Source organism: Capricornis sumatraensis, chromosome 17 (assembly GCF_032405125.1).
Source record: "Capricornis sumatraensis isolate serow.1 chromosome 17, serow.2, whole genome shotgun sequence".
In the NCBI taxonomy this organism is placed as follows: Eukaryota; Metazoa; Chordata; class Mammalia; order Artiodactyla; family Bovidae; genus Capricornis; species Capricornis sumatraensis.
Genome location: NC_091085.1, coordinates 57,803,419 through 57,830,836, shown reverse-complemented (window position 1 = coordinate 57,830,836; position 27,418 = coordinate 57,803,419). Strand labels below are relative to the sequence as shown.

Here is a 27,418-nt window from a genome sequence, read left to right as displayed (position 1 = left end):
GAGAATCCCATGGACAGAGGAGCCTGGTAGGCTACAGTCCACGGGGTCACAAAGAGTCGGACACGACTGAGCGACTTCACCTTCACCTTTTTAATTTGATTTCAATCAAACCAATTTCAATTTATTGATTTATTTTTTTTTTCCTGGCCATGTCATGTTGTATGCAAGATCTTAGTTCCCCAACCAGGGATCGAATCCACACCCTTGGAGTGGAAGCCTTAACCACCGGACCACCAGGGAAGACACTGATTTCAATTTAAATAGCCACATGAGGGGAACATACTGGGAAGTCTGAGAAATGGGTGGCACAGAGGGTAGCCACAATGCAAGAGGAAGGCCAACTGAAGGGCCCTGGCCATGAGGCAGCAGGAAGAGAAGAAGGACTCAGGAATCAACTTGAAGGCCGGGCTTGCCAGTGACCTGGATGAGGGTCAGGAGAGGCAAATTGCGCTGACATCCAAGTCTCCACAGTAAGCGCGTGAGGCGGGGTGCCTCGAGGACTGGCACACAACCAGGAAACCCTGACGATGCTGGAGGACAATGTGGCAGCGCCAGGGACCACACCCAAGCCCGTAACTGCATGCCACGGAACAAGATTTTTTTTTAATTAATTAATTTATTTTTTGTAGTTTTTTGGCCATGCCATGCGACAGGCACGCTGGATCTTAGTTTCCTGATCAAGGATCGAACCTGAGCCCCACTGCAGCAGAAAGCACAGAGCCTTAAACACTGGACAGCCAGGGAAATCCCACGCTGAACAAGATTTCATGGAACTCAGGCCGTTGCCAGCTTCCTTTCCTCCCCAGATGAGGGGAAAGGTCCTCCCTACGACGCCTCATTATTAAGCTACCTATCATGGCTGGGGAGGCAGAATGATGCCCTTCCCAAAGATGTCTGCTTCCTAACCCCTGGGACCTGTGGATTACAAAGGTTACAGAGGGAATTAGGCTACAGGAGGGATGAGGGCTGCTAATCAGCTTAAAATAGGAGTGTGGCCTAGATTATCCAGGTAGGCCAGATATAGTCTCCAGGGCCCTAAAACTAGAAAAGCGAAGCACAAAAGCATCAGAAAAAGAGATGTGACCACAGGAGTGGGATCAGAGAGCTGTGATGTTGTTGGTTTTGAAAACGAAGGAAGGGAACCCTGAGCGAGGAATTCTAGGGGTCTCTGGAAGCTGGAAGCAGTGACAGAGTTTCTTTTCTGGGGCTCCAAGTCACTGCGGATGGTGACTGCAGCCTTGAAATTAAAAGATGCTTGCCCCTTGGAAGGAAAGCTATGAAAAACCTAGACAAGGTATTAAAAAGCAGAGACATCACTTCGCCGACAAAGGTCCATCTAGTCAAAGCTATGGTTTTTCCAGTAGTCATGTACGGATGGACCATCTGTACATGAGAGTTGGACCATAAAGGCGGCTGAGTGCCAAAGAATTGATGCTTTGAAACTGTGGTGCTGGAGAAGACTTTTGAGAGTCCCTTGGAATGCAAGGAGATCAAATTATTCAATAATGAAGGAAATCAGTCCTGAATAGTCACTGGAAGGACTGATGCTGAAGCTCCAATACTTTGGCCACCTGATGTGAAGAGCTGACTCACTGGAAAACACCCTGATGCTAGGAAAGATTGAGGGCAGGAGGAGAAGGGGGTGGCAGAGGATAAGACGGTTAGATACCATCACCGACTCAATGGACATGAATTGGAGAAAACTCCGGGAGACAGTGAAGGACAGGGGAGCCTGGGGTGCTGCAGTCCACGAGGTTGCAAAGAGTCGGACACGACTGCGTGACTGAACAACAAAAACTAGAAGCTGGAAAAGGTGAGGAAACAGAGCCACCCCTTCCACCTCCAGACAGGAATGCAGCCTGCTGACACCTGGCCCTTAGCATGGGGAGGCCTGTGTCAGACTTCTGAACCACTGGAGTGCTTAAGATCATAAACCTGTGCTATTCCAGGCCACCAAGTTTGTGGGAATTTATTACGACAGCAACAGATACACATGGCATTTTTTTTTTTTCCGAGTTATCTTCTTGCCGCCCTCATTATCTCTAGACTAATGGAATTATCGAGGGTACAGAGGCCAGGAATTAAAGAGGCAGATAAAGCCCTCATCCCGGGCCACACCCTCCCGCCCTCCCATCAGGGATGACACATACTGAACCTGCAGGTGCTGACGTTTTGGATTCCGGACTCCCGGCAGGGGCAGAAACCCTCGTTGGGCGGGTAGACGGACCCGTTGGCAAATAAGGTGTTGGGAGCCACGAAGCGAAAGGTGGGGATGCCTCCAAACACCCCCTGCTCCTTGTAGACGAGCTTCATGGACCTGCAGGGACAGATGATGTAGGTGACATCCCAGAAGGCAGTGACCAGAACTGGGTGGCCTGAGTAAGCTCATTCCCCACAGGCATGGCCACCCCTCCGTGTCCCAGTTTGCCCCATCTCTCCCTGGCAAATTACAACAACCTCCTTATGCGTCTCCCTGCCTCCACCACCTACACCAATCCATTCTCCACAAGCTTTAAAACAAGGACAAAATATATCACAACCCCACGTAAGACTGTAACCGCTTCCAGTCTGATCTAGAATAAAATTCAACATCATCACCATGGCCACAAGCTTCTATAGGATTCAGCCCCTGCTAACTGGAGAAGACTCTTGAGAGTCCCTTGGACTGCAAGGAGATCAAACCAGTCAATCCTAAAGGAAACCCACCCTGAATATTCACTGGAAGGACTGATGCTGAAGCTGAAGCTCCAATACTTCAGCCACCTGATGCAAACAGCTGATTCACTGGAAAAGACCCTGATGCTAGGAAAGAGACTGAAAGCAAAGGGAGAAGCGGGCAGCAGAGGATGAGATGGTTAGACAGCATCATTGATTCAATGGACATCAATGTGAACAAACTCTGGGAGATAGTGGGGGACAGAGGAACCTGGCATGCTGCAGTCCATGGGGTCGCAGAGTCGGACACGACGTTAGCGACTGAACAATAACCCAACAACACCGTGTACTGCACCCTATGGGCCTCCTGGCCATTCCTCCAACATGTTCCCTCCTGCCCCAGGGCCTTTGTACCTGCTGCTCCCAGTGCCTGGAACGTTCCTCTCTCTTATTTCCACATCAGACTTCAGTTCTTCACTCAGGCCCCGTTTCGGCACCATAACCCACCCCCATTCACCCTCTTTCTGTTCACCCTGCCTTATTTCTCAAAGGTGCCTCTAAACGTGAACATGGCCTGTGGATCAGAACCACCCCACCTGTCCTATCCACAGGGTCCACTCAGCATACATGGCCTTAGAGCCCTTGGAATGGGGCCAGTCCAAGTTGGGATGTGGCTGTGTCGAATACACTCCAGATTCCTATGGCTTGATACCCCCGAGCAATGGAAAACAGCTCTTCAATATTTTTCTCTCTTTTTTTTTTTATTTTGCCACACTGCACAGTATGTGGAACTTCCCTGGCCAGGGACAGAACCCGTGACCCCTGTAGTAGAAGTGTGCAGTCTCAACCACTGGACCTCCAGGCAAGTCCACCTTTAGTATTTTACATTTGTTTACCCACTGTGACATGATACCATTTTGGATCTCCTGGGTCCAATAAAACATCATTAAAATGATTTTAACTGATTTTTCTTTAATGCAGCCACTAGAAAATTTAAAATTGTGGATGGGACTTGTATTATATTTTTATTGGACAGTATCACCCTAGACAATAGCATCAAGTCAGTGCTAAATTTTCTCATTATGGTGGCGTGATGTGGTTACATAAGGAAATGCCCTTGTTTTTAGAAAACACCCACTGAAGTATTTAGGTGTCCAACATACTCTCAAGGGGTCCAGAAAAAATATACAGAGAAGAGAGGGAGGGAAGCAGAGAGAGAGGGAGAGAGAAGTGAGGAGGATAAAGCTGATGGGGCAAAAGAAACAATCAGGGAAATTGGAGAAGGGAATGCAGAGAAACAGCTTCCCTCGTGGCTCTGCCTGCCAAGAATCCACCTGCCAAGAATCTGCCTGCCAAGCAGGAAATGCAGGAGACGAGGGTTCAATCTCTGGGTCTGGAAGATCTCCTAGAGAAGGAAATGGCAACCCACTCCAGTACTCTTGCCTGGAGAATCCCATGGACAGAGGAGCCTGGCAGGCTACAGTCCATGGGGTCAGAAAAGAATCGAACACGACTTAGTGACGTTTTAAACAACAACAAATGCAGAGGAAACTGCACTTTCTGGGAACGCTTCTCTAAGTCGAAATTTCTAATTTCAGGAAGTGAACACACACAGAACAAAAACACCTCCACTCTCTGACCCTCCCCTGCGGGTCCATGGGCCTGAGTCCCCTGCCAGGACACAACCCCCAGGGACCAAGGACCCGGCCATCCTGTCCCTGCCAGGACCCCAGCGCCTCGTGCAGACAGGGCTGTGTCAAGATCTGCTAGGGTGGCAGGTGGGTCTCCTGAGTTCACATCAGTAAAAGCCCAAGCAAAGGATTTTTCCAGAGTGGCCTCAACAGAGGAGCCGAGAACAGGGAAACACCCAGAGAAAGGCTCTAGGAGCCGCTGTCTCTTCTCGCCCCTCTGCTGGGGCCACTGGAATGGTTAAGCCCCAGGCTGACCTCTGAGGCTGTACTCTGGAAAGCAGAGGGGCTGCCAGAGGCATCCGGGCCTCTCAGCACCCAACTGGAAACAGGGCAGCTGGCACAGGGAGCCCTTCGTTGCCTTATTCCACGGCCCCTTGCCATCTTGCCCATTTCCTGTCCATCACCACCACCAAGCCTCAACAACCGCCAGCAGCCTCCCTGAGCCTTGCAAAAGCACCAGCGGTTGGAGTTTGGCTCTTCATGGAGCAGCCAAAGAGAATTCAAGCTGGTGCCAGGGGCGAGTGGACATGCAGCACACACCACAAGCCACTTGGTTCGGCTCTGAGCATCCACAAAGCAGAAGGAGGCCCGGAATGTCACACATCAGGGCGATTACCGGCAGGCCTCGGGGCTGTAGAATTCCAGCGAGGATTCGGGGGTCATAAATGGTGCCCACATCTGCCCAGAAGTTCCGTTAATCATGTTGCACTGATCGGAATGCCAGAAGTTGACCTGTGGGGAAGCATTTAAACGTGGCCTCTTAGTCAAGCAAGGACTCATAAAGACTTGGACACTGCCCAGGTGACTTAGAGCTCCGACTTCACACACCGTGTGAAGTCACCACCCAGTTGAGAGAAGCCAGTCCTCCTGGATAGACGTCCTGGTACAAGAAGATCAGGCTGTGTAGACAGCCAGCCAGAGGGACTGTCGATGGCAGCTCCCCATTCCCTGACTGTGTATCCCTGAATGTACAACTTTGCTGGGGACTCAGTAACTTCATCTGTAAAACAGACCTGTCACTCACACCTCCAAGGAGCACAGTGAGCGCGAGAGACAGACATCATCGCCTCTCAGACAGGAAGTGGGCAGGCATGTCGTCAAAGCAGATCAAGTGAGAAGGTAGTCCCGTAAGTAGAATATTTAAAATCATAATGGTAGCTACCAGGAGATTGCAAAACAGTAGTTGCTTCTGGAGAGTGACACTCGGACAGAAAAAAACAGACTTCTCACTTTTTACCCATCTGTCCTAGTAGAAGGTTTCTAAGCATATGTTCATGTGTGTGTGTGTATGTGTGTATACATATATGTACATCATATTGGGCCTCCCTGGTGGCTCAGTGGTAAGGAATCCACCTGCCAATGGAGGAGACACGGGTTTGATCCCTGGGTTGGGAAGATCCTCTGGAGAAGGAATTGACAACCCACTCAGGTACTCTTGCCTGGGAAATCCAATGGACAGAGGAGCCTGGTGGGTACAGTCCATGGGGTCACAAAAGAATTGGACATGACTTAGAGACTAAACAACAACAACATACACACACACACACACACACACACATTTTGGCCATACCACGCTGTATATTCCCCGACCAGGGACTGAACCCGGGCCCCCTGTCGTGGAAGCACAGAGTCCTAACCACTGGACCACCAGGGAAGTCCCTGTACATTTTTATCTTGAGAAAGCAAGCCCAAGAGAATTTCAACAGTGTCCATTCAGAATGGTTATTACTGGTTGCGATGGTGATCCTGTCAGTCCGGGCCCTGATGGGGGATAATCTGTCCCCAGCCCTCCGGTCTCTGTAACCATCACCCTGATGAGTATTTGGAAGGTGTGGGCACCATCACTACATAATCATTTTCATGAGAAATGCCCAAAGGCCGCTCAGGTGAAAAAAGCAAGTTGCAAAACAATGCACATAGTATGATTTCATTCTGCTCCTAGAAGAAAGAAAAAAAAAAATCGCACCTCAAATGGATAAAAATACACAGGAAGCATATACCCAATACTGATAACTGTGGGTTTCCTCTGTAGTTCGGATGGGAATGGGGCTGGGTGTGTGAAGACGTACAAAGTGCACTTTATATCTGTCTCTATTATTTTATTTTTTAATGTGAATGTCTTCCTGTGTTTCTAGCGCAATTTTTTTTTTAATTCAACAATCTTTCAGTGCAATGGATGGCTGTATCTTCAGTGTAATATTTTTGAAGCATTCTCGTAAGTGAAGAACCAAAGCTAAATAAATCATATGCTCCACCCACCCACTGGAAACCAAGAACTAGTTTTCCTTTTGTTTCATTTTGGCCATGCCTTGGGGCATATGGACAGAACTTCCCCCAGGAGGGATCGAACCCACCCCTGCTGCAATGGAAGGGCAGAGCCTTAACCACCGGGCCGCCAGGAACATCCTACCTGAGGCTTTGCTTGCTTGCTCAATCATGTCTGACTCTTTGCAACCTCATGGACTACAGCACACTAGGCTCCTTTGTCCATGGGATTTTTCAAACAAGAAAGAGTACTGGAGCGGGTTTCCACTTCCTCCTCCAGGGATCTCCTGCTTGGCAGGCGCACTGTTTACCGCTAAGCCACCGAGAAAGTCCTAGTTGAGCCTTAAACACAGATAAGGTCCGGGACTCAAGAGCATCTCCCCTACAGATGCAATCCCCTCCTCTGTTTGTTTCTTTAACTGAAGGATAGCTGATTTATAATGTTGTGTTAGTTTCACGTGTACAGCAAAGGGATTCCATTTTACATACACATGTGTCTAATCTTTTTCAGATTCTTTTCCCATTTAGGATATTAAGGAATATTGAGCAGCACTCCCTGTACCACACAGGAGATCCTCGTTGGCTGTCTGTTTTAAATATAGCAGTGTGTACATGTCAATCCCCAACTCCTGTTTTTAAGGGAAGAAGGTGCTCTGGGCAGCGGATCCTGGCCCTTGCCACCGCCACCCAGTCCCTGCACAGGATGGTTGTCGCCTCTGGCCCTCACCTTGCTGACCCCATTCCACTTGTCCACGAGGTGGATCCTGCTGAAGTCTTTGACCCCTGTGAACACGGTGAAGAGGCCGGAATCGGAGTTGTTGAGCTGCAGACAACAGCAGAGGATGACATCGTTAAGCCCCAGGATGGAGGTAAAGGACATGGGGAGTCAATTCTCAGGCCCACCCACAGGCTGCTCCCCCTTCACCCAGAGAACAAGGGCTTCATTGTCTTGTTCACCGCTGCAAGTCCAGCACTGGGGCAGTCGAGAAGAGGAGGACTTGAGGGCTTTCTAGGAGGAACACTCCTCTGAAGACCACGTCCGTCCTAGAAAACGTCCCATTTTCCCTTCCTGACTCCAGGAGAGTCTGGTTCTCCTCTCAGGTGAACGGTAGGGTCACTCCATCCCATTCCCCAAGTTACAAGAAAGCATGGCCACGTGACCTCTTCAATCAGTGAAAACAATCAATGAGAAAGGAGAGAAATGATAATGTCACATCCGGGTGGGAGCTTTAAGGGCTGGTCATGCACATGTCACTGTGCTTTCCATCATTGCTATCGAGACTGGAGAGGCATGTATCCAGCAGAAGCCTCCCTCAGCCTGGGTCCCTGAGTGACCACAAAGAGCAGAGGAGCCCTGGTCACCCACACTAGACCTGGCATACAAGTAAGGAATAAACCTTTGCTGTTCCAAGCCATGGAGATCTGAGGGCTGCTTAACCTGCCTATCCTGAAACATACAGGCAAAGAGGACTTGATGTTTACCAAGTTCTTTCCAGACAGAAAGTCCAGGCTTTGGCACCCTGAGGGAATTTCTTAGAAAAAGATTTCTAATTCAAAGCAAAACTGTACAAAACACACACACACAAATGAGTGACCACTGGGTGAAATTTAGAAAGCACCCTTTTGCCTCTGAGGACGCTGTATAATGTAAGGTACAGCACCCGTGAGAAACTCAATAGGGCTTGTTTACCGGCCGAATAGCTACATTGATTACTGACTGGGTAAGCCAACAGGGCCTAAGTTCAAAGCCTATTCTAGCTTCCTAATATCAGTGTGCCCTGTCATTTGTCCATTCAGAGCTTCAAGAGCCCAAACTCAAAAAAAACAAAAAAAAAACAAAAAACCCAAACTTCAGCCAGTATAAAGAGACAGTAACAGAGACCACTACAAAGAGACACTGGGAATATTAAAAGACCTAATGTGTAAAGCCTGTTGAGGACAGTGCCTAAGAAATAGTAATATCTCCAAATGCTAGCTTTTATTTTTATTATTGCTGTTATCATTATTAATAAATGCTCGCCTAAAAGAATCTATTATAATAATTATAACAAAATGTATCAGAGACTTCTAGTTACTACCCAGAGTCCATTCTCCCCTTTCTCCTTCATATCAAAACCTAAACCTTACTCAGGGCATCAACACACTAGCTATAAGCTAACATTTTCCAGCTTCCCTTGCAGCTAAGTATGGCCACAGGTCTAGTTCTGGCTAATGGAAAGCAAGTGGAAATTGCTTTGGGAGGAAATCTCCCTCCCAAAGAGGGAAACAGCCAGGACATGCTGCTTTGTCCTCAACTCCCCCGACTGCCCCTAAATCCCCTACCACTTCTTCCTTCCTGCTGCTACCTGGAAAGTGAGTGTGACAGCTGGTGCCCCAGCAGCCTCTTGGACCATGCAGTAATCTTGAGTATGGAAACCACACTGTAAGGTGGGGAGAGCAGAGAAGTAGAATTCTAGACCCCTAAAGAGTGGGAAGCCACCACACCAACACTGCTGGGCTATTGCTTTGGGATTTCCACTATACTGAGTCAAAGATAGTTTATAAGCACGTGACTCAATTTGTAATAATTTTCATTTGTTTACCAGTTTACAATTTGCTTCGACAAGAATCATGTCACTTAAATTACCTTAAACTTGTCAACTTACCCACACACCCAGAACCTGTCATCCTGCTCAAAAATCTACTGAGCAGCTATCACATGCCTGTAACTGAATCATGATTTCTCCCTCCTACTACCCCCAACACCGGATCAGCAGAGCCCCAAAAGGAAACTCAGGCTGGTGCAACTCAGAGGGCTGTTTACAATCTGTGATTGAGGGAGCCAAGGTCAGGGATCAGAGGTCAGGGATCTGACTCTACATCAGATCATGACTCAGGATCCCAATCACTGACACCACTAGGTTGGATCAAGATTAAGAAAAAGCAGGCAACTCAGAGCAAAGCAATAATTGACATTTTTGACCTGCCTCCTCAGCAGCCATTCCACTTTCTTCCAGCACCAACCTCCAACCATCTAAGCTCAGCCCCAGTCACATCATTTGAGCCTGGATCAAGCTGTACCTAAATCTCTCTCCCTACAGTTTTCAGTTATATGAACCAATAAATCAATAAATAGAATTTAACTGAAACTGACTTTGGCTTAAGCCAGCTTAAGTTAGGTTTTCTGTCACTGACAACCCACAGCTCCTGGGGCCTCTGCCAGCTCCAAAAGCAAGCTGGTAACTGGTTTCCAGGCTGTGTCAGTGGAGGACAAGACAGAGGCCCCGAACTTCTCACTGGGCCACACTTACCTCAGCAAATAAGCCGAACTTGCCCTTGAAGGGGAGCGAGTTTGGGAAGTACTGATTGATGAGGTGGATTAAGGGGTCGTCATAGCCCCACATGATCTCGCCAACAGTGCGGTTCATGAAGGCACGCTGGCCAAGTGTGCTGAACGCGAAGGTCATGATCAGCTTCAAGAATCCAGGCCTGTTCTCCATCATCATCGATGCACTCTGCAGAGCCAGGGGACACCACAGGTTAGAGGCTAGACACAGCTTGTCTGCCCTCCCTGGACCTCAAGCCAAGCTTCAAGGCACAGCCATCCTGGAACATGGTCAGGCCTAGAAGGATCCCTGCAGTGGACATCTGGGGTATCTGGGGCATCCGGAACCATGCCCTGATCCTTCAGTAACAGGACCACCTGTGCTCTCGGGTTTAGGCCGAGTTAACTCCACCCCCAGCCCCAGAGGCAGTCATGTGCCTTAGTCCTGGTTAATCAGAAACCTTCCTCTCTCTGGCTACAGTGATTGGTTTGGGAATATGTATGCAGCCCCATCAGAACCAACAAGCCACAAGGAGCAAATCAGCTGGGGTTGTGGGGTAGAGAGGGACGGTGGCTCTGGCTGCCCTCGAACATGGTGTGTGCAAGGCTGCAGCCACCCTGAGGGGTGGATCTGCCAGATCATGGAACCAACACAGATCTGGGCAACCTCGTTTGCACTCTGGATCAAGCCATATCTGAAACCAGGCCAACTCCTGACCTTTCAGTAACATGAGCCCAGAAACGCCCTTTTTAGTTATGCCAATTTAGAGTACCTTTCCCTGTCACCTTATAAGCAAAGAATCTTGATGCAGACTGCACTCTACTTCCTTAGCATCTCCCTTCCAAACTCCAGGAGCCCCAAGCACCAGTTCTACCTAGTATCTGGGTGCTTAGAATATGGGTGAATTTATTTTCGAATTTTTGTTTTCCTCTGGAGATACCATCTTGGCACTTGGTTTACTTTTTAAAGGCACCTCATCCAATATCTGGGCTTCCCTGGTAGCTCAGCTGGTAAGGAAACAGCCTGCAATGCAGGAGACCTTGGTTCAATTCCTGGGTTGGGAAGTTTCCCTGGAGAAGGAATAGGCTAGTCACTCCAGTATACTTGAGCTTCCCTGGTGGCTCAGATGGTAAAGAATCCACCTGCAATGTAGAAGACCTGGGTTCAATCCCTGGGTCGGGAAGATCCCCTGCAGGAGGGCATGGCAACCTACTCCAGTATTCTTGCCTGGAGAATCCCCAAGGACAGAGGAGCCTGGTGGGCTACAGTCCATGGGGTAGCAAATAGTCAGACACGACTGAACAATAAGCATAAGCACATTGAGTATCTAATCTCTACCTGTAGAAAGGGGAACACACACACACAGAAGTCGCTCAGTCGTGTCTGACTCTTTGCGACCCCATGGATTGTAGCCTACCAGGCTCCTCGGTCCATGGGATTTTCCAGGCATGAATACTGGAGTGGGTTGCCATTTCCTTCTCCAGGGGATCTTCCTGACCCAGGGATCGAACCTGGGTCTCCCGCATTGTAGGCAGACGCTTTACTGTCTGAGCAAGGGAACCAGCATTTTCTTAAACATAAAGGTCTGATTCTATAAGAATTCACAAGGGTCTCCTTAACATTATGATTTTTAGGGTAATAAATAGATGGGTTTTATTTATTTTGTATAAGTACTGGCATTGTGTTTCTCTAAGTCAGTATTTCCTCTTTTTCTTTCCTTTTTGGCTGTGTCAGGTCTTAGTTGTGGCATGCAGAATCTTTCGTTGTGGTGTGTGGGCTTGGTTACCCCACGGCATGTGGGATCTTAGTTCCCCAGCCAGAGATCAAACCTGTATTCCCTACATTGCAAGGTGGATTCTTAACTACTGGACCACCAGGGAAGTCTCTTAGATGGTTTTTAAAAATCGTGAAAGGATATAAAGTAAAAGTCCCTCTCTAACCCGTGACCCTCCTCTTCCTAATTGCCTCCCCCAAGACAACCCACTGCTCTGGGTTCTTGAGTATTCCTGCAGGAAGCATCAACACCAGAAGTCAGCAAGCTGTGGTCCATGGGCCAAAGCCAGCCCATGGCCTGCTTTTTACAGTCCAGGAGCTAAGATGTTCTGCATGTTTTCATGGTTGAAAGAAAAACAGAAGACCATATGAAAAACATGAAAATTATATGAAACTCACATTTCAGTATATCCACGAAATAGGTCTCTTGGCATATAGCCACACCCACTCATTTATGTTTTTGTCTTGGGCTTCTTTTGCATTTTAAAAATATTTATTTATTTATTTGGCTGCTTCAAGACTTAGCTGAGACATGCAGGATCTTTAGTTATGGCATATAGGATCTAGTTCCCTGAGCAGGGGTCGAACCCAGGCCCCCTGTATTGGGAGCTCGGAGCCTTAGCCATTGGACCACCAGGGAAGCCCCTGCTTTTGCATTATAATGGCAGACTTGAACAGCTGTAACAGAGAATGTCTAGCCCTCAAAGCCTAAAACATTATCTGGCCCTTTATAGAAAAAGCCCAGCTGGTCTAGGCATGTAAAAGCACGTGTGTAAGTGGGTGTGTGCATGCATGCAAGTATTTCTCCTTCAGAAACAATAAGTAGGGGCACTTTGCTTGTGTTCGATTTTCCCTAGTTAGACATAACTAAGAGACTGCTCCACGACACCCTCTGCAGCCCTGCCTCCTTTTGCTGGATGTACACTAGTCCACTGTTTGTCTGCAATAGATATCACAACATAACTCCACATGATGATCAGTAGATGTTTGCTCTGAAAACGTTGCTGAAATAAACATCCTTGAGAAAAAACATCTTTGCCCACATGTGTTATTCTATCAAGAACACACATTCCTACCTATGAAACTTCTGAGGTCAAGAGCACAGGCAATTTACACCGAAAAATTACTTCAATTTAAGTTGAAAATTACCTTCCAACAGCTCATACCAGTTCCGTTCCTAACGACAGTGTCTGTTCCCACAAACGCTCCTAAGCCCTGGGCATTTATCACACAGTCTTTGCCAACCTAACTGGTGGAGGAAAGTGACTTCAGTGCCTAAACATGCACCTATGACTCTGAGGGAGGCAGCAGCAAGGCTTCAGGCTGCATTTATCTGAGCTTCCATCCTGTCCACCCAACAGACTTCCCAGGTACATTCACATCTGATCCTGAGCCCAGCCTGGGGCCAGCCCTGGAGCACACATCTGCTGATCCTCAGCTGGGTGGACAGAGGATTGAATGAGAGGCTGAGTACCACAGAGTGGCAGCCTCATAGACCAAACTAGTTTCAAAACCCTAATCTGCTACCTGCTAGTTGAGTGACTTTAGATAAGTCACCTAACCTCTCTGTTCTTCAGTTTTCCTCTTCTACAAATGGAGAAAATAATGGTACCTAATGATCGTGGGACTGCTGACAGGTAAACAAGGTGGTATGTGTGAAGCCTGGCATACAAGTTCTAACACGTAGTGTCAGCAAGATGCTCACATAGCAGACCTGAGACAGTTCTCTCTAGAAAGGCCTGGGCCTTGGCTGGCGTCTGAGATCTCGATGTTAGGAGCGCTCCCACCGCTCCCTAACTGATAAGAGGGGCTCACTGTGCCTGGATTGTACCACCTGCTTTCCTGGAACACGGATCTGTGCCAAGCAGACGGCGTCTCCATGACGAGCCCCCAGTAAACACCTGGGCGCTGAGTCTCTGTAGTGGGCATTCCTGGTAGAGGAGACCTACCTGTGTGTGGTCATAAATCACCGCTCAAGGAACGAAGCGTGAGTCTCTGTAGTGGGCATTCCTGGTAGAGGAGACCTACCTGTGTGTGGTCATAAATCACCGCTCAAGGAACGAAGCGTGACTGCCCTGTGAGGTGGCTCTGGAAGCCTGCATCTGGTCACCACCCCACGTGCCCTTTCCCTCTGCTGATTCTCTTCTGCCTCCTTCCACTCTACCAACCTATAGCCAAGAGCACAACCATATATGCCGGGTCTTGCAAGTCCTACAAGTGAGTCAGCGAACCTGGGGGTGGTCTTGGGGACCCCGGCACACACGGCAGGCAGGCAGTAAACCCAGCTACTTCTGTGACTCTTACCTGCAGAGAATGGACGTTCTGTCCACAACCTCCCTCCAAACACCACAGACAAGCACACTGCGCCCCCATTCAGCTTCCCACCAAGTACTCCCTTTTGGAGATTCTAGATTTGCCTTTGTTGTTGCACCCGATTAGGGGTTGAACCCGCGCACCCCTGCAGCGGAAGTCTTAACCGCTGCACTACCAGGGAAGTCCCTAGATTTGCAGATTGAAAAGGCCATGACTTTGACCAATGCCCCCAACCAGAGACCAAGATGCACCCAGGAAGCCCGCCGAGTCAACCCAGGAGCCACAGATTGAGCCCTCAAGGGACCGTCCAGTGCAGGGGGCAGGCAGAGAGACGGACCAGGGGTATCTCACCAAGACCAGGATGTTGGGCATGACGATGTAGTCGCTCTCCTGGCCGCGGGACTTATCCGGCTGGAACTGGTAGCTGCGGTACTCCAGGAAGGACACCGTGTCATTGTTGTTGAAGGTGATGTTGCTCTTGTGCCTGAACTCCCTTTGGGGGAGGAAGCCGGTGGGTCAGCTGCCAGGAGCCCGGGGGGCCCTCAGCTGTCTGTGTGCCCAGCTTGACTGTCTCCTACATGTCTGTTCCACCACCCACCCACTGTGGCACGTGCTTAGTCGCCTCTTTGTGACCCCAAGGACTGTATGTAGCCCGCCAGGATCCTCTTAAAGTGAAAGTGTTAGTCACTCAGTTGTGTCCGACTCTTCGGGACCCCATGGACTGGGGCCTGCCAGGCTCCTCTGTCCATGGGATCTTCCAGGCAAAAATACTGGACTGGGTTGCCATTTCCTTCTCCAGGAGGCTCTTCCTGACCCAGGGATCAAAGCCGGGTCTCCTGCATCTCCTGCATCAACAGGCGGATTCTTTACCACTGAGCCCCCTGGGAAGCCCACCTACTGCAGGACAGGCACAGAAGCCTCTTGTCACCAAATCCCATACGCTCCCTCCCCCTGAGCAAGCTGCCACCATCCCCCTGCCCCTCATCACCCTCCGCCTGGGCATCCTAGCTTTTCTGAGGGAGGCAGTGAGGACGGTGGGTAGGAATATGCACTCTGAAGACAGAAGGCAGGGGGCCTGAATCCTGTCTCCATCTCTTACTACTCAAGCCTGTTTTCCCACGTTTAAAACGAGAGCAACAGGACTTCCCTGGCAGTCCGTGGTTAAGACTGCATGCTTCCGCTGCAGGGGGCGTGGGTTCCATCCCTTGATGCGGAACTAGGATCCTGCGTACCACGAGGTGCGGCCAAGGAAAAAAAACAAAATGGGTGTAATAAGCAGACTTACGTCATTAGGTCCCTACTTGTGAGAACTGAGTGAACTAATGTGGCTCAGAGGTTAAAGTGTCTGCCTGCAATGTGGGAGACCTGGGTTCGATCCCTGGGTCGGGAAGATCCCCTGGAGAAGGAAATGGCAACCCACTCCAGTATTCTTGACTGGAGAATCCCATGGACGGAAGAGCCTGGTGGGCCACCGTCCATGGGGTCGCAAAGAGTCGGACACCACTGAGCGACTTAACTTTCACTTTCACTTTCAATGCATGTCAAGCAATTAAAACGATTGCCTAATGCACAGAGAAAAGCATTTTATCAGCTGCAGTTTTTATTGCTGTTATGCTGTCTTTATTCCATCATGCTCTGCAATCCATTTTCTGCAGAGCATCCAGAAGAATCTTTGAAAAGGGGAAATCAGAGCACGTCATCCTCTCCCCCAAACCCTCCTTTGCACACAGGATAAAACTGAGCTCCTTCTGTGGCCTCCAGGGTCCTCACCATCCGGCCCCGTCCAATTCTCAGGTTTCCTCTCTCCCCCTCACTCTCCCCTCACTCCTAACACGCCAGCCACACATGCCTTCTCCCCTCCTCGACTACCAGGCTATTCCCGCCTCAGGCCCTTTGCACTCGCTGCTCCCTCTGTCCAGGACTCACTTCCCCCCAGATCCTCACACTGCAGTGCCCGCTTCTCACCATCTGGGTCTAGGGAATTGTCCCCCTTTGTCGAGGTCCTCCCTGACCCTTCAGTTAGACCAGCCCCCGCCAAGCCCTGCCTCCAGCACTCTCCATGGCTTGACCTGCTTTGTTTGCACCACGCTTATCCTGCCAGGTTTCCCCTCATTTGTCCACTTGTTTATTCTCTCCCGACGGGAATGTCAGCTCTGTGAGGCAGAGGCTTTTGTCTGCCTTTAACAGTGAACTGGCACAGTGCCTGGCATACAGGAGATGTTCAGTACTCAATAAATACTTATGGAATGAAGAGATAAGTAAGAACTTTGGCAAACCAGGCTCAGCTTCGACACAGAAGCCTTGCATGGATGAGCTAAGCCAGGATTGCAGTTTCCTGAGGGCAGAATGGGCAGCACCAGAAATCGGGTCTTGTCTTCCAGGGAGCCCCTTCCCCAATGTCCCTGTGGAATCTGTGGTGCAGGTTGGCACCTGACAGCTCTTCTGGAGCCTTGTGGCAGAGCCTCTCTTGGAAAACTGCTCCAGCCAACCCCATGGAGCCCAGTAGCCACTGGAGAGCTTCACCCTCCCAAAGAAAATGATCAAATGAAGAAGTTGTGACAGCTGTGGTCATAAATAAAGACAGCAGGACCCTGTGGGGCCCTCCCAGGTAAAAATCCTTTTCCATGTCCCCAATTTTCTTGTAGGGAATAAGCTTCATTCAGCCTCTCTGACCTTCCCTGAGTTCCAGGGGGCAGGTTCAAACAGTTGTTTATCAGGGGAGGGAGGCGATGCAGAAGCAAAGGAGGGGCAGTCAGGAAACAATAGTGCAGCCTTGGGGCAGGGTCCTGGCTCCTCCTCAAGGGACACACAGAACAGTATCTCTGAGTTTTTCTGCAGGAACTAAGGACCTCACCAAGGTGGAAGATGGTATCCTCTGGCCGAGCAAAAGATTCCTAGAACACCTCCCTGTTAACTGCACCACCAACCAATCAGAACAAAGTTTTGCACACAGTGGAAGAAGATAAAGGCCCTGACCTTTTCTCCAAATGATTCTCCCTTTAAAAACTTTCATGGTTGAGCAGAATCTTTAGAGTTGGTTTTTGGACATGAATCTGCCTTCTCCCCACATTGCTGGCCTCTTGGATAAAGCAATCTTTCCTTTCCCAAAGGCACTTGCCTTTTTCTTTTTCTAACTTTTTGGCCACACCTCGAAGCATGTGGGATCTTAGTTCCTTGACCAGGGATCGAACCTGCGCCCCCTGCAGTGGAAGTGCTCATTCTTAGCTGTTGGACTGCCAGGGAATCCAACGCTTGCCTTTTGAGTGGCAAGCTGCCAAACTCAGGAAACGATAATGTGTTAATAACTAACACTTACTGATCACTTACTGCATGCCAGGCACTGTGCTGGGCTCCCCATTATCTCATCCAGTCCTCATAACCACTCCACCATGGATACAGTCATCCCCATTTTACAGAAGGGGACACTGCAGGACAGGAAGGTAAAGGCCCCTGCCCACAGTCAGAGACCTGCTGAGTGGCAAAGCCAGGCAGTCACTCCCAAGTCTCAAGCACTGGAGCACTGGATTGGAGCAAGCAGATTGGCCCTGAATGAGCCCTTCTGCAAGGAGCCTCGGTTTCGTCCTCTGTAAAATGGGGTGATGACCTGAGTCCCAGCCCAACCTCCTCCATCCTCACCTGTACACATAAGGCCCACGCTCCTGCACCTGTGGCTTCTGGCCTCGGATGATCTCCTCAGGGTTGACGATGTTGAAAAAGTAGACAGAGAGGTAGAAGGGGACAGGGATTTCCTTCCACATGTTGAAAGACAGGCTGTTGGGGTCGATGCGCACATTCTGTGGGGGACAAGACAAACAAGCTCATGAGGAAGAGGGCCAGGGCCCCTACCCACCCACCTGCCCTACCACAAGGCTCCAAAACGGCTGCTTGGTGCCAGCCTGCATCACAGACTCCACAGGGTCTTTGAGGAAGGGACTCCCTGGAGATGCTCTAGGGGCAGGAGGAGGTGGGAAAGCTGTTGACACGTGCTGCTCCAGAGTTGACACATGACATAATTCATGTTAATAGTTGATATTATTTGTATGCATTATTTTTAAATGTGTTCTAATAACAACAGCCTGATCAAGAGACTGGGAGGTGGCCACTGCTCAACCACAGCTCAAATTCATCATTCATTCATTCACTCATTCATTTAACACACATGTTTAAAAACTGAACTATAGTTGATTTACAATGTTTCAGGTGTACAGCAAAATATGCAATTATATATATATATATTCTTTTTCAGATTCTTTCCCACTGTAGGTTATTATAAGATATTGAATATAGTCCCTTGTGCTATATAGTAGGTCCTTGTTGTTTATCTATTGTATATACGCTGCTGCTGCTGCTAAGTCGCTTCAGTTGTGTCCGACTCTGTGAGACCCCAGAGACGGCAGCCCACCAGGCTCCCCCTTCCCTGGGATTCTCCAGGCAAGAACACTGGAGTGGGTTGCCATTTCCTTCTCCAATGCATGAAAGTGACAAGTGACAAGTGAAAGTGAAGTCACTCAGTCGTGTCTGACTCTAGCGACCCCATGGACTGCAGCCCACCAGGCTCCTCCGTCCATGGGATTTTACAGGCAAGAGTACTGGAGTGGGGGTGCCATTGCCTTCTCCGATTGTATATATAGTCATGTGTATCTGTTAATTCCTAATTTATCCCTCCCCCCTTCCCCTTTGGTAACCCTAAGTTTGTTCTCCATGTCAATACACATTTACTGAACACCTATGGTATGCCAGGCCCTCTTCTAACAGCTGGGGTTAGAAAAAGTGAACAAGACAGACCCAGATCTCTAACTTCGTGGGGCTTTTATTCCAGTAGAGGAAAGACAGGTCATCAACAATTAGGGTAAAATACGTGGTGTATGAAAAGTGAAAACACAGCAGGGACTGGGAGGAGGACTGCAATTTTAAACAGAGGAGCCAGGCAGGTGAAGTGTAAGGAAAAACAAAGCACCAAAAACTAAACCAAAATTAAAAACTAAAGGCATTGGAGGGAACACGTGGATTTAGTGGTGGTGGGTAATTTCATGCATAAGACACAGCCCACGCAAAGGCCCTGGGGCTGGGAGAACTGAGACAGAGCAATGGGGAACAGCAAGGAGGCCAGTGTGGTAGGGAGCAGAGCCTGTGAGTGGGAGGGCAGGAGATGAGAGCAAGAGCAATTTTTGATGAAAAGCCAGAAATACAGAAATTTATGTGTTGTACTCTTGTGCTAAGTCGCTTCAGTCATGTCTGACTCTTTGTGATCCTATGAACTGTAGCCTGCCAGGCTCCTCTGTCCATGGGATTCTCCAGGCAAGAATACTGGAGTGGGTTGTCATTTCTTCCTCCAGGGGATCTTCCCTGACCCAGGGGTCAAGCCCATGTCTCCTGTGTCTGCTGCACTGGCAGGCAGGTTCTTTATCACTAGCGCCATGTGAACTATAAATCTCCAGGTTTACAAAGCTTGGCAAAAACCCCTTGCCACCTAATCCCGCTCGCAACCTGACCAGCCCATCAGGTAGTTGTTCCATGTTGCAAAGCCAAGTGTCTGGAACAGCTTGTGTTACCTTCACTTTTTCTTTGAATGTGGCCTCCCAGGACAAGGACAGCCACTCCCACTGTCTCCAGACAGACTGTCCCAGAACCAGTGGGCAGGAGCTCTGGAGAAGGAAGAAGACTGGAGCTGGCCAGTAGATTTTGGGAAGAAGAGGGTTTGGAGAGAGTCAGACCTGAGGGCAAGTTGGCCAGCCCTGAACCTCAGTTTTCCCATCTGTGCAATGGGGCCCGTGACTCTGTAGCGTCAGCTGTGCTTCATTTGATCTACATTGCACTTCAATGAAGAAAAGTTGAACTCATTGTCAAGCACACACAAAAAAATGATTTAACATAAAATCTGGATTTCAAAGTTCTCTTGAAAATATCAGATCAGAGACTCGCCTTCGGGTGTAACAATCCTTTATTGATGAACACATCTGCCTACCAGCTACAAGAGTCACAGGAATTATTTTTTTTTAAGATTTTTAAAATTTATTTCTTTATCTTTGGCTGCGCTGAGTCTTCACTGCTGCGTGCAGACTTTCTCTAGTTGCAGTGAGCAGGGGCTACTTTCTAGTTGCAGTGCTCAGATTTCAGTAGTTGCAGCATGTAGGCCCAGGATTTGCGGTGCACAGGCTCAGTTGCCCCACAGCATGTGGAATCTTCCCAGACCAGGGATCGAACCCACATCCCCTGCATTGGCAGGCATTCTTAACCACTGAACCACCAGGGAAATCCAGGATCATTTTTATAACCTGAGCATCCAGTACATGCAAATAAAGGTGACTAGAAAATGTGGTTTGTACAAAGCAACACAAATGAGTATTTCCTTGCTGAAGAGGGTATGGAGAAAAGGGAACCCTCCCACACTGTTGGTGGAAATGTAAACTGGTGCAGTCACTATGGAGAACAGTATTGAAATTCCTCAAAAAACTAAAAATAAAATTACCATATGATCCTGCAATCCCACTCCCGGGCATATATCTGGACAAAACTCATTCGAAAAGATACATGCACCCCCAATGTTCACTGCAGCACTGTTCACAATAGCTAAGACATGGAAGTAACCTAACTGTCTACTCACAGATGAATGGATAAAGAAGTTATGGCATATATACAATGGAATATTCTCACCATAGAAAAGATGAAATAATGCCATTTGTGGCAACATGGATCAAACTAGAGATTGTCACACTAAGTGAAGTAAGTCAGACAAAGACAGACAAATATCCTATGGTATCACATGAGGAATCTTCAAATATGATACAAATGAACTTATTTGTAAGACAGAAACAGACTCACAGACACAGAAAACAAGCTTACAGGTGCCAGGGAGGAAGGGTGGGGGCAAGTATATATCAGGAGGTTGGGATTAACACAGAGACACTACTATATACAAATTGCTGTGCTGTACACCTGAAACTAACATAACATTATAAATCAACTTTATACCAATATAAAATTTAAAAACAAACAAACAAGCACTTCCCAGGGATTGCCTGTGTATCAGGTGCTGTTCTAGGCTCTTCACATCATTGTCACTTCCCTAACCAACACCATGACTCCTCGAACCAAGAGGGTCATGGCCCTCACCTTAAACAAGGGCAGCAGCTGCAACTCCCTTCTGGGCCCCAAGGTCCCTGGGGCTCAGGTTTTTCCAGCTCCTCCCAAATTCTGTGAGCTGCCAGAAATCCGGATGTTTCTATGGCATCTCCCGATTGTTTCAAGAGCAACACGGTATTACTCAAAATCAACACACCCAGGAGGCAGATGGCGCGTCTTCAGGCCACAGCTGGACCCCAGGAGACCCCTTTGCCACACTTGCCAGAGCACCTTGCCCAGACTATCTCCCAGAGAGGCGGACCTCTCCGTGTCACAGGCCGGGACACTGAGGCCCAGCGAGGCTGTGTGGCTCCTCTCCAGCCCCACCACCTGCCCCCTCAGCACGGGCTTGGTGAATGAGGTGAATGCTTGCCCCGTCACGTCCGACTCTTTGCAACCCCATGGACTGGGGCCCGCCAGGCTCCTCTGTCCATGCGATTTCCCAGGCAAGAGTACTGGAGTGGGTTGCCATTTCCTCCTCTAGGGGATCTTCCCGAGCCAGAGATCGAGCCTGCATCTCCCATGTCTCCTGCATTGCAGGCAGATTCTTTACCACTTGAGCTACTGAGGAAGCCAAGAAAGTGGAATTCAGACCTCAGCCTGGAAGTTGGTGGTGGGTTTAGGGGTCAGATGGAACCCTCAAATTTTAATACGAAGGAACAAAGACAGGCCCACGGGCGGAGATGGTCTGTCGTGCCCTCTCTCCATCCCCTCGGAGATGAGCGGTCAGAAGAAAACACATCAACCCAGTTTCCTTCTTTTTATGTGTTTGTGATAAAACACATAAGCTCTAACCTCTTAGCAAACATTTAAATATACAATGCAGTGGGTTTTCTATTTTTTGCTGTGCTTGTGAGACCTTAGTTCCCCAACCAGGGACCAAACCTGGGCCCTTGGCAGTGAGAGCACAGATTCCTAACCACTGGACCGCCAGGGAGTTCCCTACCATGTAGCACTGCTAACTCTAGGCACTATACAGATCTTTTATTCATCATGACTAACAATAATATCATATAACATTGGAAACATAATTGTAAAAGACCCTGATGCTGCGAAAGATTGAAGGCAGGAGCAGAAGGGGATGACAGAGGATGAGATGGTTGGATGGCATCACCGACTCGACGGACAGGAGTTTGAGCCAACTGCGGGAGATAGTGAAGGACAGGGAACCCTGGTGTGCTGCAGTGCATGATGCTGCAAAGAGACAGACACAATTTAGCAACTGAACAACAACAACCATAAATAAAAAGGAAGGAAGGAAACTTTCAGAGGTGATGGACATGTTTACAGTGCAGATTGTGGTGATGGCTTCACTTCTCTCTAAAGTTATCTGGTTGTATATGTGCTGAGTCGCTCAGTCATGTACGATTCTTTGCAACCCCATGGACTATAGCCCGCCAGGCTCTTCTGTTCATGGGATTTCCCAGGCAAGAATACTGGAGTAGGTTCTCATTTCCTTCTCCAGGGCATCTTCCTGACCCAGGGATCGAACCCCATGTCTTGTGTCTCCTGCACTGCAGGCGGATTCTTTACCTGCTGAGCCATTAGGGAAGTTGTATAATTATATACATACAACTAATTTATTATGTCAATCATACAGCAGTAAAGTGGCTTAAAATTAAAAAAAAAAAAAACAAAACAGTTTACAGTTCCTGCCTCCCTCCCGCAGCCCCGTTTTTTAGCAAAGGTATGGTGACCCAGAGAAGCCTGGAGAAGTCTTTGAAATTCCGGAATTCTGCTGTGCTTTCCTAATCTCCTGGTCTTCCCACCCAATTCAGGGCTAAATCAAGGTCAAATCAATGAATCACCAGATGAAGGCTTACGTTTCTCTCTCCAACAGAAGGGACTGTGGGGTTCTGGGGCTCCGCTCTGTTTGTGGGTACTCACTCACAGGGAATCTCCCATTAGCCAGCTTTGCCTCCTGGATACGTTATTAATCTTTTCTGTGCCTCAGTTTTCTCATCCATAAAATGGGTGTAATGATAGCATCCATCTCATAGGTCTGGTGTGAGGTTTAAGTGCCTTTGTAAAACGCTTAGAACAGTGGCAAGTAGAGCCTAGGGACCCAGCAGGTCAACCATGCAGTCACCTGGCACAAAGTGACCAGCCCTTCCCCCTCCCCAACTGCTGCCCCACCTCTGGTGGGGGTTGGACTTTGCACCGCTTACAATCAGAGGGATAACTTTCTTACGGTCACACTGGACCAAAAGCATTAGGACCAGGCAGCTGATTAGATAACAGTGCGCAGGCCAAGCTCAGGGCCTTTTGCCCAACATAGCTGATTCTATCCCTGCCCCCACACCCCCAAGGTCAAAGATCACAGCCCACACACAAAGACCAAGAAAGAAAGCCAAGGTGATCCCTTTCTGGATGCAGCTCCCTCTTATCCAACCAGATTCTCTAAGCTCATTCTGGACAGGCAAGAGGGCTGCCTGGAAGAGAGGGCGTGTGAAAGAGTTGGGCTTTGTCAAGAAAAAAAGACGAGGAGGGTGTTACTGACAGGGGACACAGCCTGTGTAAAAGCTAGGTAGCTTCTAAGAATGTGACCTACCTGAAAGTCCACCAATCTCAAATGTTTTTAAAACAATTCAAATGTTCACGATGGATAAATCAACTGCTGTGTATCTATACAAGGGAATAAATAGATAAAAAGGAGAACTGATGCTTTTGAATTATGGTGCTACAGAAGACTCTTGAGAGACTCTTTGCAACCCTATGGACTGTAGCCCTCCAGGCGCCTCTGTCCATGGGATTCTCCAGGCAAGAATACTGGAGTGGGTTGCTATACCCTTCTCCAGGGGATCCTCTCCATCCAGGGATTGAACCTGCATCTCCTGCTTGGCAGGCAGATTCTTTACCACTAGAGTGACCTTTAAAGCCCCGTAAAGAGAATCATACAAGTCTTCAAATGTATCCATAATTCTCTATTTCTTGAAAACAAGCAGAGATACAAAAGACCATATACGTCTCCTTTTACTTAGCAAAATATTTTTGAGGTCCTGATCATTAATCATTTTAAAACGTAGTTTGCTGACTCTGTTGTTGTTTTAATGTGTTTGCGCCAGGTCTCAGTTGCAGCATGGGTGATCTTTTAGTTGCAGCGTGCGAACTCTTAGTTGTGGCACACAGGATCTAGTGCCCTGACCAGGGATCAAACCCAGGCCCCCTGCAATGAGAGCAAGGTATCTTGGCCACCAGACCAACGAGGAAGTCCCAGTTGTTGACTTTTATCAAATGTACATACCTCACCTGTCTGGCAACAAGAAATGGGACATTTTCATCACGCCTTGCTTAGTCTGTGCTCCTGGCAGCATTATCTATAAGAGCCAAAAGGTGGATGTGACCCAAGTGTCCACTGACAGATGAATGGATGAATGTAATGTGGTGTAGCCAAGGTTATTCAGCCTTAAAAAAAAAAAAAAGAAATTCTCATATGTGCTACATCATGAGGGAAGTCTTAAAACATTCCTATAGGCAATAAGACAGTAAAAAAAAAAACACGTATTATATGATTCCATTTGTGTGAAGTGTCTAGAACAGGCAAGGGAGTTCCCTGGCAGGCTAGTGGTTAAGATTCCGGGCTTTCAGTGCTGTGGCCTAGGTTCAATTCCAGGTCGGGAAACTGAGATCCCATAAGCTGTGCAAGATGGTTTAAAAAAAAAATAGGCAAATCTATAGGGACAGATCTATAGGAGAAGATTCTTGAGAGTCCCTTGGAATGCAACGAGATCAAACCAGGCCATCCTAAAGGAAATCAAGCCTGAATATTCATTGGAAGGACTGATGCTGAAGCTAAAATTCCAATACTTTGGCCACCTGATGTGAAGAACTGACTCACTGGAAAAGACCCTGATATTGGGAAAGATTGAAGGCAGGAGGAGAAGGGGACAACAGAGGATGAGATGGCTGGATGCCATTACTGACTTCACAGACATGAGTTTGAGCAAGCTCTGGGAGTTGGTGAAGAACAGGGGAGCCTGGCGTGCTGCAGTCCACAGGGTCGCAAAGAGTCGGACACGATTGAGCGACTGAACTGAACTGATAGGCACGGAAAACAGTTTGGGAGTTGCCAGGGGAGCATGGGGAGTGACTGCTTAACAGCTACAGGGTTTCATTTTGGGGTGATGAAAATATTCTGGAACTAGACATGTGTGTAATGGTTGTACAACATTGTGAATGTCCTAAATGTCACTCAATTGTATGGTTTGTAATGGTTTAAATGGTGAGTTTTTTATTAAGTGAAACTTGAAAAAAGAAAGTGAAAGTGAAAATTGCTCAGTTGTGTCCAACTCTTTGGGATCCCATGGACTACTCCAGGCCAGAATACTGGAGTGGGTAGCCTTTCCCTTCTCCAGAGGATCTTCTCAACCCTGGGATCGAACCCAGGTCTCCCACGCTGCAGGAGGATTCTTTACCAGCTGAGCCACAAGGGAAGTCCAAGAATACTGGGTGGGTAGCTTAGCCCTTCTCCAGGGGATCTTCCCAACCCAGGAATTGAACCAGGGTCTCCTGCATTGCAGGCAGATTCTTTACCAACTGCAAAATGAGGGAAGCCTTGACACAACTTTAAAAAAAGAGAAAAAAAGACTAACTGCAAATTAAAACAAGATCACTTCCCAAAAGATGGACCCAAATTAAGTCACCTGAGAAAAACAAGCCCAGGAAAAGGTGTGGGAGTCAGAGATGCCCGAGAATGTGAGCACACCGACTCCCCTCCCCATGACCCTACAGTGCCCTGCTTGGCACACTGGCTTTCAGACACTGCTGACCCCACCCAGGATCACTACCTGCACACCTGGGGCGACGGAAACAAGCTTCAGGAAAGAACACCTGACTTTCCAGCACGATGCTACTTACACTCCCAAAGGATTATCTGCTACTCGGATATCCTCTCCTCGTCCATTCTGTTCTTACAGTGCTGGTCCCCACCCACCCCAGTCATCTCGCTTCCCAAGACAGGATTGCGTGCAGCCCGGAGCTGGACAACTATGCCCTACAGGTTTCCACACACATGCAAGATGCCTGCAAAACAATCATCGAGGGACTTCCCTGGTGGTCCAGGAGTTAAAATTCCATGCTTCTAATGTATGGGTTCAACTCCTGGTTGGGGAACTAAGATCCCACATGCTTCGTGGCAGAAAGAAACTTGAGTGAAAAAAAGACAAGCTGCAGAAAGATAACAGTCACTACGGCCTGTTTGTGGAATCACTGACTCAATGGATATGAGTTTGAGCAAACCCTGGGAGATGGTGAAGGACAGGGGAGCCTGGAGTACTGCAGTCCATGGGGTCGCAAAGAGTCAGACATGACTGAGGGACTGAACAGCAACTGCCTATTCACATGAATTTTTCACACACAAAATAACACAAAACATTTTAGTTAAGTTGCCAGCCAAGTGTTGGCCTAGAAGCCAACTGGCCTGGCCCCTGTGGCCTCTCCAGATCTGACATCCTGCCGTGTCCCTGGCACTCAGCCCAGCCATGCTGGCCTCCTTGGCATCCCTTGTACAAGTAGGCACAGCCCTGCCCCAGGACCTTTGCATAGGCTGTTCTCTCTGCCCTCAATGTTTCTCATGAGGTAGCAGCATAGCCAAATCTCTCACCCTTCTTAATCTTTGCTCACATGCCTCCTCTCAGGAAGACACACCCTATCTACCCCCAAATCCCCAAACCCCTTAACCAGCTCTATGTTTTCCAGAGTCATTGTTACCTTCTGGCATACTTACAATTAATTATGTCTACTGTTCTTCATCTGTCTCTCCTGCTAGATCATAAAGCCACCAGGACCAGATCCTCAGTTGCTTTATTCACTGATGGATCTCCCAGGCTTGGAACAGAGGTTGCCACCCAGCAGGCACTCAGCAATATGAGCTCAGGAACAAACAGAATCAGAGTAGAAATGTCTAGGGAGCAGCTATCTGCCTTCTCCTTTGTGTATGTTTTAAAAAGCTTGTACTTGAGGTACTACAAGGTAGGGGTTGGGAGCGGGGGTGGCACACTACAAGGTTTGCAGTATCTTAGTTTCCTGATCAGGGATTGAACCCAGGCCCTCAGCAGTGGAAGTGCAGTCTCAACCACTGGACCACTAGAGAAATCTCAATTAAGTAAATCTTAAATATTATAATGCTAAAGGAAATCAACCCTGAATATTCACTGGAAGGACTTATGCTGAAGCTAAAGCTCCAATACTTGGGCACCTGATACGAAGAACAGACTCATTGGAAAAGACCCTGATGCTGGGAAAGATTGAGGGCAGGAGGAGAAGGGGATGACAGAGGACGAGATGGTTGGATGG

At 48.4% G+C, this 27,418-nt stretch overlaps 1 protein-coding gene across 5 annotated transcripts in view; it reads right to left on the bottom strand.

The window, feature by feature from the left end:
• Positions 1 to 27,418, bottom strand: part of SCARB1 (scavenger receptor class B member 1) — a 93,323-nt gene that overhangs the window by 25,961 nt on the left and 39,944 nt on the right. For 4 of the 5 annotated variants that reach the window (XM_068989556.1, XM_068989555.1, XM_068989557.1 and 1 more), the window contains exons 2-7: positions 17,639 to 17,796; positions 14,354 to 14,495; positions 9,902 to 10,105; positions 7,339 to 7,434; positions 4,963 to 5,078; positions 2,151 to 2,317 (exon numbers count right to left, since the gene is read on the bottom strand). In XM_068989556.1, the coding sequence (XP_068845657.1) occupies positions 2,151 to 2,317; positions 4,963 to 5,078; positions 7,339 to 7,434; positions 9,902 to 10,105; positions 14,354 to 14,495; positions 17,639 to 17,796 (883 nt within the window). The remainder of the gene's footprint in view (positions 1 to 2,150; positions 2,318 to 4,962; positions 5,079 to 7,338; positions 7,435 to 9,901; positions 10,106 to 14,353; positions 14,496 to 17,638; positions 17,797 to 27,418) is intronic. The other variant, XM_068989559.1, reaches the window with a different exon arrangement.